This window comes from Tachypleus tridentatus, chromosome 9 (assembly GCF_004210375.1).
Source record: "Tachypleus tridentatus isolate NWPU-2018 chromosome 9, ASM421037v1, whole genome shotgun sequence".
Classification (NCBI taxonomy): domain Eukaryota; kingdom Metazoa; phylum Arthropoda; class Merostomata; order Xiphosura; family Limulidae; genus Tachypleus; species Tachypleus tridentatus.
The window spans coordinates 26500456-26512587 of NC_134833.1; the positions used below are offsets into that span (position 1 = coordinate 26500456).

The 12132-nt window shown below is 34.0% G+C and overlaps 1 protein-coding gene across 1 annotated transcript; it reads left to right on the forward strand.

Annotated features, from left to right (window-relative positions):
• Positions 1 to 2163: 2163 nt before the first annotated feature.
• Positions 2164 to 8021, forward strand: MED9 (mediator complex subunit 9). The gene is made up of 2 exons (XM_076453366.1): positions 2164 to 2320; positions 5332 to 8021. The coding sequence occupies exons 1-2, from the start codon at positions 2229 to 2231 to the stop codon at positions 5573 to 5575; spliced, it is 336 nt and encodes a 111-aa protein (XP_076309481.1). The 5' UTR covers positions 2164 to 2228; the 3' UTR covers positions 5576 to 8021.
• The last annotated feature ends 4111 nt before the right edge of the window (positions 8022 to 12132 follow it).

Here is a 12132-nt window from a genome sequence, read left to right on the forward strand (position 1 = left end):
CGCGTAAGGCGTGCGACTCGTAATCCGAGGGTTTGTGCGAAATTTCCAAACAAACAAACAAACATGTATATTTTGTATGAAAAAGTGTTTACAATATAGGAGGTCTGTTCAAAAAATACGTGGACTGACGTCATAAAACAAAATGTACTTTATTTAGAAGTTACAGGTCTGGGACCCCTTCAAAGTACTCTCCTCCCCAACGCACACACTTATCCCAACGGTGTTTCCACTTGTTGAAACAGTCCTGGTACGCTTCTTTTGTAATGTCCTCCAGCTCCGTCGCATTTGCCTTAATCTCGGGAATTGTCTCAAATCTTCTTCCTTTCAAGGGTCTTTTGAGTTTGGGGAACAAGAAAAAATTGCAAGGAGCAAGGTCAGGTGAGTAGGGGGGTGGGGGTGGGGAAGAACAGTGATCGAGTGTTTGGCCAAAAACTCACGAGTTCTGAGGGCTGAATTTCGCAGCAACGCGGTGCATCTTCAATTTTTTCGGTCAAAATCTCGTAACAAGATCCAACTGATATCCCACACTCTTCAGCAAGCTCCCTGACAGTCAGACGTCGATTTGCCCGCACCAGGGTGTTGATTTTGTCGACGTGTGGGTCGTCAGTTGACGTGGAAAGACGTCCAGGACGCTCATCATCTTCAATGGACTGTCGACCATCCTTAAAACGTTCATGCCACTTGAAACATGCCGTACGCTTCATAGCAACATCACCGTAAGCATAGCAAAAGTTTCAGTCGCAGATTTTCCAAGTTTAACACAAAATTTCATAGCAAGTCTTTGATCATTCAGGTCATTCATTCTGAAATCCGCCAAACGAAAAAATCGCACTTCACTTAAAACCGCGTAGCTAATACACAAATGAAGATATCTGCAATCGGGAAATGGCGTCGTAATCAGCTGATCTGTGCAAACCTAGCGACACCAAGCGGATTCCCCTGGAACCAACTGGAGCCGCGCAATTCAAACAGTCCGCGTATTTTTTGAACACCCCTCGTATTTTAGAAGCAATTCTAAAGTTTCTCAGAACCTTGTATATTCTATAGTATTTTCAATATAAAATCTAACAAAATTTCTATGTAAAATTTGGTTTATGAGTCATGTAACTGATCGCGCTAGAATAAAATCAAGAAATTGCTTACATATACTCGTAATCTGAGGGTCGCGGGTTCGAATTCTCGTAACACCAAACATGCTAGCCCTTTCAGCTATGGGGCGTTATAATGTTTCGGTCAATCCTACTATTCGTTGGTAAAAGAGTAGCCTAACAGTTGGCAGTGGGTGGTGATGACAAGCTGCCTTCCCTTTAGTCTTACACTGCTAAATTAGGGACGGCTGGCGAAGATAGTCCTCGTGTAGCTTTGCACGAAATTCAAAAACAAACAAACAAAGCATGCATATAACTCTTGTCACAAAAGGCTTAAACAGTTTTGTAGATAATGGTACTAAAAACAGAAGCTTGACAGATGTTATTTCTGAACAACTAATAGCGAACATCCGTTGTCAAACAAACAAGAACACATACCATGTTTGTGTTAATGTAAATAATAAACATTATTTAGTTTCTGTAGTGCATATTGGTATATAGAAGACATATTAATTCTAGAAATAAACGATATTATAACATCAAAATGTTTTTATTCAATTAGACATTCAACATTTCGCTTTATAGCTTCTTCAGGAGTCTTCACTAAAACATAAAATACTTTGGTATCATGAGATCGTTTTTTTTGTTATTTTTTCCTAGTATAAATGAGGCCCGGCATGGCCAAGCGCGTTAAGGAGTGCGACTCGTAATCTGAGGGTGGCGGGTTCGCATCCCCGTCACGCCAAACATGCTCGCTCTTTCAGCCGTGGGGGCGTTATATTGTGACGGTCAATCCCACTATTCGTTGGTAAAAGAGTAGCTCAAGAGTTGGCGGTGGGTGGTGATGACTAGCTGCCTTCCCTCTAGTCTTACACTGCTAAATTAGGGACGGCTAGCACAGATAGCCCTCGAGTGGCTTTGTGCGAAATTTAAAAACAAACAAACTTATCTCCTCAAGTAAACATTATATATATATATTCTTTCAATTTAAAATATTTTTATTCTATTTTTCTGCCTTTACATTAATATTTTTTGTCTTTTTAGTCTTCTGACAACAAATTTTCATCAGAAAACAATAGGTGTTTCAATCTTTTCCTGGGTGTTCTGATTATTTTTGTATTTATCGTTATTACTATCTAGATGGCAGCAAATTTCAGTGCTTCAATAACTAAAATGTCAGAAAGTGAAGTTAATACTGAATTTCTTCCATTAATATATGATATAATAAGAAGGTAATTTTGTATCAGCTTTTGATTAATTTAAATTTGTATAATAATATTTGAATAATTTAATTATTATAAGAAGACATAATGTGAAATTGTAAAAAGAAGAATTTTCAGCATGTGAACTGCATAATGCTTAATCACTACATTCTACTTCTAGTCGTTAGTACTATCTTGTGTTTTCTATCAGTAATGGTATTACTAGTATACGCCGGTCAAATAGTACGTACAAGAAAATATTATCAAAAAATATTCAGCAAGTGTCTGCATCCCAGGTTTATGGTGTTACTTAATATTAATAAAATATTAAAATCACATAGATTAGAATAAATGTATTACTTTGTATAACTACAAATAAATATGATGATACTTCTGCTCCAAAGAAAATTAAGGGACATTAAATTATGAGTACAACAATATATATTTTGTAATAAACCAAAATTTCCAAATTGCAGCAACACCTTATTAAATTTTATCTTTAGAATTCAACTTTTTATTATAACTGTAAAGATCATTTTTTTCTTGACCTGAAGATGACCTAGGAAGGTCGAAATGTTCTCTCCTTATCAGTAAAAATGTTAATACTTGTACTAGCCATTCTGAGATATATGTAAAGATCATTAGAAAATTAGGTCACCTTCTTCAAGATCATAGTTTTGATGTAATAATATAGTACAGGATCCATTGGTTTGTGTGCGGTATTCAAATGTATTTCTTAAATATTTTTGTAAATCTAATAATAACTTCTTCAAGTAGTATAATTTTACAGTGAGCCATTTGAACCAATATTTTATAATCAGACTGATTACTTCTGGTACATCATTGCCAGGTTATTTCATTGGTAACAGTCACAACTATTCACTGACCTTGTTATTTATTTTGCTTAAACATCTAACATTTATGAATTTATTCACATTATGGTTATTTTTAAGTTTGATTGCTATATATGTTGTGAAAATAAACTCAATTTTCAGGACATCATTAGTTTCCCTCTAAAACTTCTATAACAGTATAAAATGTTGGCTGCCACTAGTGCTGATAACTTATTAGCTTATGGAATAAGAACAAGAATAATAAGTTACTTCACATTATTTAAAGTAACTTATAGTAATAAATCAGTGTTTTTGTTTTTTCCAAATTTTAAATGTGTCTCCTTTCATCCTAATATGTGTAAAATAAGTTAGAACTTAACCTATCGATATAAAATAACTTACTGATCACCAGATATCTTAGTTAGTTAGTTATCACCATTAGATTCCATCTAGGAACATAGGGCTGCAATCGCTTGCAGATTTTTCAACAAGTATTTAAGTGAGTAGGTTGTTAGCCCACTGCACCGAGCCGTCCCTAATTTAGCAGTGTAAGACTAGAGGGAAGGCAGCTAGTCATCACCACCCACTGCCAACTCTTGAGCTACTCTTTTTACCAACGAATAGTGGAATTGACCGTCACTTATAATACCCCCACGGCTGGGTGGGCGAGCATGTTTGGCAGGCGCGAACCCGCGACCCTCGGATTACGAGTCGCACGCCTTATGCGCTAGGCATTGCTAGGCCCCCAGATATCTTAACCACATCTTAATATTTTCCAGTAAGTCAGAATCCTTTAGGTGAGGAGATTGTCAGCAGTATTCCAAGTGAGGCCTAACTAGATTTGTTTGATATTAATTATGCCCCTTGACTTGTAAACAGTATGTTTGTAAATACAAAATTAAACTGTAATACCTTTACCACTAGCAACAGAATGCTTCTTTAGTGATTTGATTGATTTTTCTACCTCTATGTCAAAATCCATTTCTTCAGTCACATTTTTGAGTGGCTATAATAAACATGTGATCTAAAGTGTGATCACACACATTTGTATTGCTTTGCACTGTAATTAATTAAAAATTATTTTCCAAATATACATCCAACTTATAAATCGATCCACATCATTCTGTACTGCCTTAATGATATTCTCTAGTTCACTTCTTTCTTAGAGTAATGAGATAGTTATGCAGAGTACAAAAAGGCAGAAAATGTTTCTTGTAGTAAGTCTGACTTTGACTTTACCAGACTGTTTAAAATTTTTCCCACTGTAGAATTAAGATAACTGGCTATAACTTCTAAGACATATTACTACTTCCTTTAAAAACAGAAGTAACATGAGCAATCCTTAGCCACATACATACCCATTATCTGTTGACCTATCAAAAGTTACAGAATTAGGTTAAATATGTGATCTGTGACATTCTCTAAAACCCATGGGAAAAGCTTTGGTTTGGTCCTGGTGTTTTATCTATTTTAGATCTCTGTATTTTTATTTATTGCAAGTATTCTAGATTTTCCCATTTATTTCTTTAATAAGTCAGTTGCTACTCTGTGTTATTATTTTCCATGGTTTTTAGGAACATTACTATGTTGACTTAAAAGCAATTTTCTTTTTGGAATTATACAAATCCTTTTAAATGTTGATCCAAGTTCACTAACAAAAATCTCATGGCCTTAGAATTGAAGTTTTGTAAATTAGGAACTAAAACTTTATTTTATCTTTATATATTCAGCAAAGCATCAAATCTTATAGTGCAATAATCACTCTTTGCCAAATGTTCTTTACTTCAGATTAAACTATGTATAAATGTAACACTCAAAGCTCCTGTCAACTAATGCTATCAGTTGCTTGAATCAAAGGTTTAATGTACATATTTAGTTACATATAACCATGGGCTAATTTAAATAACTTACTATCAGATTAAATTCTCAGGAGCTACAAAATAATAATAGAAACAGTGATTTCAACTCTTGAAGTAAATAAATCCTTATGCACTCAAACAAGATGGTGTATAAACATGTTAATAAATAGAATTAATATTGCAGTTAATGGAAATTAACAATACAGTAAAATGAATTTTTTTAATTTTATCTTTTATCAGGTGGTTTATTATAAAACAAATATATATTTTTGTTCACAAAAAAATCATCTGGCTATAAAAATGTTTTGTAGTGAATCCTTTTTTTTTTACTTTATTACTTTCAATACAGCATTGAAAGAGATTCTCATGATGGAGGTCAGAAAAGAGAGATTTATGACAGCACACAGAAAATGCAGGAATTGAAGCAGAAACTTCAGCAGTGTAGAGAACAGATTCAGAAACTTCCTGGGATTGAATATAGCAGAGAAGAACAGTTAAAAAGGCTGGAATCTCTCAGAAAACAGTTAGCATTAAAACAAGAACTGCTGCTCAAGTACAAAAATATGTGTCACTTTGATATTCCAAAGTTATGAACTTGTGTACAAAAAAAATTCAGTAAGGTCGTCTAGTTTATAAAAGCTGGAAAGTTCAAGAGTGTGGTAGATCTAATTTCCTAATGTACATTTCACATGGGTGTATGTGCTGGTTTTTCATTTCATTGTGTTAAAAAGTTTTGTATTCATCTTCTGTAGTATGTTCCCACATGAATGTTTTATGAAAGGACTTTGATATGTAAAAAAATATATGAAATATCAGCTTTTCTAAGATGAATCTGTTTAGATAATTACACTGCAAGGTCTTAATTTTTACACTTGGACAAATTTCTACTTCATTGTCCAATAAACTCTTGAAATTCATAATCAGAAAATTTTACTGACTCAGAATGAGAATTTATATTATGTCCTTAGGTGTTGAAAAATTGTATACAACAACAATAAACATGTTACACATTAGAAGAAATAAACAGGAAGGTTTCATGAGGTGTTGCAAAAAAATAAAGTTTGTGTTATTTCAATGTAATAAGGTATGGATGCATAAATATACTATAAGTCTGTAATAGATGTTAGAATTCAACCCATGCTCTCCATTTTCATTCTTGTTCTGTGGGATCTGGTGGAAATGGCAGAAATCTTGAGTTTCCCAGGAATTGTACATTTTTACTATCAAGTCTATCAACTGGAGACTTAAGAATCCTTTCAATCTTTTGAGACCAGTGATATTTCTTCTGTATTGAGAACTAAGTGTTTAAAATGCTATAATCTTTATTAGTAGTTGTTTTTAGTTTTCGAATACATCTTTAATGCTTTAAAGGAACATTTTCTTTATGTTGCTCACAGTTGGAGGTTCCATTTGAAGAGTGTCTTCCAGTGCTTAACTCTGCTGTGTTTGTATAATGTTTATGTGATGATACATCTTTGCTATGAAAAACAAAACAATTTCTGCAGACTGTGTAAAAACATACTAATCAAAATGTATTCTTTTAGATTTGAACAAAAATCCAAGTACTATACAAGTCTGAAAATACTAGGAACTGTGATGATAAAACAGATTCATGACCTGCATTCATTTAAACTTGATTTAAAATATATATACATATTAAGAAAAAACAATGACATTTGAGATATTCAAGCTATGGAGTTTTTGTTAATGGTAGCCTAGTTTTAGCACGTCAAGCAATGGATCCGAAATTCTGTGTTTTGTGTTCTTTTGCTGACAAAGAAGAATATATTGTGCTCTGCCACTTTGGGGCTGTAGGAGGTGTGTAAAATTAGTGACAGTCATCTATTAAGTAACCCAAGAACTAGAGGTGTCAACTAGTGGGCTACCCTTTAGTCTACAAGAAATAACAAGGAAGTTATACCTGGTAATATGACTTGCTGAAGAATAAAGTCTACACATTTCAAGGCTCATTAGCTGCATACTATGTGAATATACACTTTTTACTTCTTTTTGGAATATAATTGAATTCAAGACAGCTTGTATATAAATCAAGGTTATGTCCCAGGAATGTGACATCCCTTACTGCAAATTGAGAGAAACTGGTGTTAGTTTTTTTCCCCTGTATATGACATGTTTTCCAGTATGGAATAATTTTAAATACATTTCAACTTTACCAGCTTTCAACAACTTCAACTGCAAGATAACAAAATTTTGTCTTAAGGATGAAACACTTTGTTTAGAACTTTCAAATAAACTTCCAAATATTTTTTCTTAAGAAGAGATGCATTACAAACTCTTGTCTTTTCAACTTTAACCTGGATTATGCTGTATACAAAAATTTTTTTGCTATGCAGTCTTGTATTCAGTCTCTTTCTTTGTCTCAAACTCAGTTCAGTTAGAGATAGCAAAGATTTTGCTCTGCAATACAATTTTTATGTTGACAACTTGCTATCTTGCAGTTCCTACCCATCTATTCTTAAAATCAGCTGAGCTGAAAATACTATATTTCAATTTGTTTAATGAGAAATATGAATATTCACGTAATCTCTGAAGAAAAACCAATAACTCTGAAAGAACAGACAAATGCACATTCTTCACACCAAATCCTTCCTGTGGCTCACATATTGGTAAACTTGAGGACTTATAATGGTAAAATGCAATAGGAAAAGCATATATAGCCCATAGTGTAACCTTGTCTAAAGGACAAAATGTAAACCTTTAGTGGAAAATAATTTATGCTAATAATTACCATTGAAGCATGTATAAAGATCTTGCACTGATGCCAAAAAGAATTCATGATATTCCTTAGGCAGGTTTGATAGTTTAAATGGAAGTTTTTTTACACCTCTGCAGACCTGTACAAGATGACAGTACCAGCCATTTCGTTTACTTCTGACATTAAAAAAGAAATATGTTCCACCAGGTTGTAGTGATTTGATTGGAAGTTCGTAACATTTTTATTGTAGTTTACTCTGCCACATTAGATGTCAAGTATGTACATTTATCTTGGATAAAAATAAATTTACATGGTACCTAACATATTTCTAGCAAAGCAAAGATGTCTGGATCTGCAAAAGCAGGAAGTTCACGGATCTTTTATGAGTATATGTTCCCCAAAAGATGAAAGGTTGGGCCACAGAGAAGGAGACAAAGCACAGACTTGAACAAAGAATTAAATATTAATTGAGGTCTTCACAGTTTAAAGAAACAACAAAGTACTATTATACATTGCCTTAACGTAATGTTTAAGGAGAGAAAGGAACTTATTTATCTCAGCTGTCCCTTTCTCTAAACTAAAATTATTAAATAGAACAAAAAAAAATTCAAAGCCATTTTGTGTCATTCATACAGTTATCAAGCTTTTGTTTAAAATCAATTAAATTTATTGCCTCTGCAATATCCACAAGCAACCCATTCCAAAGGCCAACCATCTTGTGAGGAAAATAAAATTACCTTAGCTGAGGATGAATCCCCACCCTGCCAAAATATATATTTTAGTGTCCCTTAGTCCTACCATTAAGTATGAAAAAAGGTGATCCATCAACACTATCAATTCTTTTAGTAATCTTAAACACTTCAGTCAGACTCTCTCTTACTCTTTTTTTTTTTTAAGAAAAAATAATTTGAAAGATCTAAACCTCTCTTACCATGGCAATACCTTGATCCCAAGCATTATTTTAGGAGCCCTCCTCTGAACCATTTCCAACAATTCAGTGTACTACCTGAAGTAAGGATCCCAAGACTTAACACAGTACTTAAAATGTAGCCTAACCATTGATGACTTGTGTGGTGAAATTATAACTTTTTGTTTTCAATATTTCTGTAGATTAAACCGAAAAGCCTATTTGCCCTAATACTAGCAACAGCATACTGCTTGGATGTCTTGAAACACTGATCAACCGTTACATCAAGATCACTGTCTTTCATAATACAGTCAAGATTATTCCCATTCAAATTATGATAAATCACATGCATTATCTTGCATTTATCATAATTAAAACCATTTTGCATTTTATCCAACTCAACAAATGATCTCATTCTTTTCATAAAGCAGAAGTTCACAGCCAGCAGTATTCTAGAGTCTTGACTATAATATTATCAGTGAATCTAAGTAATCTGTTGACCATTTCTTGATCTATGCTACTGCTGAAAATAAAGAACAAAGGTCCTAATATTGAACCCTGAGGTACTCCACTTATGACATTAACCCAGTTTGACTGAACTCCATTTGTAACAACCCTCTGCTTTCTTCCATCCAATCATTTTCGATCCAAATTGTTAACTTATTCCCAAACTTGTAGTTGTAACTTTTTTTTTACAACCCTTTTATGTAGCACCTTCTTAAATGCTTTCTGAAAATCCAGATCTACACTGTTACCCTTATCTACAAAAGATTTGTAAGGCAGGATTTTCTCTTTGTAAGTGAAACCATTTTGACTATTCAATAAAATTCTAAACTTTGTTAAATAACATCACAAAGTGTCTTTTATCATAACTGATGTAAAACTAATAGGCCTCTAATTACTGGGACGATTTTATCATCTATCTCAAAAAGGAGAGTAACATTAACTAATTTCCAATTCTCTAGTACCTACTTACTATTGAGGGACTGAAAAAAATAGTAGCAAGTGGCTCACATATCCAATTTTTAGCTTCCTCAAAACTCTTCAGAAATTATCTGGCCCAGCAACCTTATCATTCTTTAATTTTAAAGTTCCAAAATTTTTTTTGAGCTCAGAATGAATATGATCATTTTGTTTTATCTTGTCTCCATCTGTTAACTGTTCAAATTGTGGAATGTTACTTGAATTTTCTTAAGTAAAAGGCCCATCATGGCCAGATGGTTAAGATATTTGACTCGAAATTTAAGGGTTTGAATCCATATCACACCAAACAAGCTTACCCTTTCAACCATGGGGGCATTATAATGTGATGGTCAATTTTATTATTCGTTGGAAAAAGAGTATCCCAAGAGTTGGCAGTGGGTAGTGATAACTAGCTGCCTTCCCTCTAGTCTTACACTGCTAAATTAGGAAGGGCTCGTGCAGATAGCCCTCATGTAACTTTGCGTGAAATTCAAAATGAAAGAAAAAGTAGAATTTAATAATTCAACCATCAGATACTAGTCTTCCATTATCATCCTTCAGAAGATCTACCCGCCTTTCTAACATTTTGTATACCTGTTAATTTTTGTGTTATCAGACAACATATTTTTTCATACACTATTTAATGACCTAATTTCCTGTTTTACCACTTTCTTAATTTTCCTTAATACATGTTTGATGACCATGTGTTTATAACTAGGCTATCATATAAACAGTGGTGGATTTAAGGTTGTGTGGAATCCACATCCAATGTAATTCAACATAGAATAGAATTATTAATGTACCCCCGTTAAGACCATGAGTCCTGGGGCTCAGTTCCATTCAACCCCTACTTAAATATGCCACTGCATATGAACAATAATTGCAAACACAGACTGCCTCAAGTTCAAATGTACCACAGCAAAGGTATCTCGTCTTAACCATACTAAACTGCAAAAATAAAATGTACCGTGGGGTAACTTATACACAATTCTACCATTGGCGAACTTAAATCCTTAAAAAATTATATGTGAAAGCCAAATAACGCTTGCACAAACAAAAATATAGGTTAATTTTAAAATTACAAAAGAACTTGAAGATATCTCAGAAATAAAAATACATAAATCTATTATTGGGGATGGAAAACAAGAATTATCTCGTCTCAGCCACAGTTTGGTTTAAATTTCGCGCAAACCTGCACGAGGGCTGTTTGCACTAGCCGTCCCTAATCCAGCAGTGTAAGACTAGAGGAAAGGCAGCTAGTCATTACCACCCACCGCCAACGCTTCGGCTTCTCTTTTACCAACGAGTAGTGGGATTGACTTAACTTTATAACGCCCTCACAGGTGAAAGGGTGAGCATGTTTAACGTGATGGGAATTTGAACTTGCGACCCTTGGATTACGAGTCGAGTGCCTGAATTCCATGGCCAATGCCCTTTAATAAACCTGTGGCAATTAAGAGACTGTCTGAAAGGTAGTTTGTGCTGTAACACAAAATATCCAAGACCGTAAAGCAAGAAAGCTCGTTATGCCTTAAAATGTATTCTGAAAGATTACTTATCAATCACCCTAACCATCAAACTAATTTATTTCTCGTAGGCATGACTGAAAGAGTGAGCATGTTTGGTGTGACGGGGATTCGAAACAGGGACCCTTGGATTACAAGATGAGTGCCTTAACGTCCTGGCCATTTCGGGCCTGAGCCAGAATTACTAAAGGTTAAAAGGAGACCAAGTCTGTTATCCTACTAAAGATTTCGTTAACGTTCGTACAAATAAAACTTGCTCTCTCAGGCTTCAATACTGTTTTTAATAAGATGATGTCGTTAGCGTTCGTACAACTAAAACGTGCTTTCTCAGGTTTTAATACTATTTTTATATGATGATAAACCCTCGAGTATCTGACAGACGAAAACTATGGTTGGTGCTAGTTACATCAGTTATCATGTAGTACGGCTGGATACAGTTTTGTTTTGTTTTGTTTGTTTTTTTGGAATTTCGCACAAAGCTACTCGAGGGCTATCTGTGCTAGCCGTCCCTAATTTAGCAGTGTAAGACTAGAGGGAAGGCAGCTAGTCATCACCACCCACCGCCAACTCTTGGGCTACTCTTTTACCAACGAAAAGTGGGATTGACCGTCACATATTTTGGTTTTAATAGCTCGTTATACGACACTATAAATCGTCTTAGCGATGAGCATAAAGAAAAGTATGTCGATAAAATGAACCGCCTTTGACTTCATTTTTTACACCTGTTCTTATGAATAAAAACATATAAATCTTGTACTGATATGAAGGGCATCTATATTGTTCTTGATTTTACAAGAAGGGAGCGTTTGACGCTTAATATGAAACTGATGAATGAAAGTTTGCGATGTTGTATTGATATCTGATATTACAAAAAAAAAAAAAAAAAATTACCAGGCGAAGTAAATTAAATAGTTAATGCACTAATTTAATTTGTGACATTTTAACGACGATTGTAGTTTGTAGTTATTGTTTGGTTTTAACTTATGAAGTTTTAACCATCACAACATAATATTTCAGAATAAAATATATTTTTCTCGT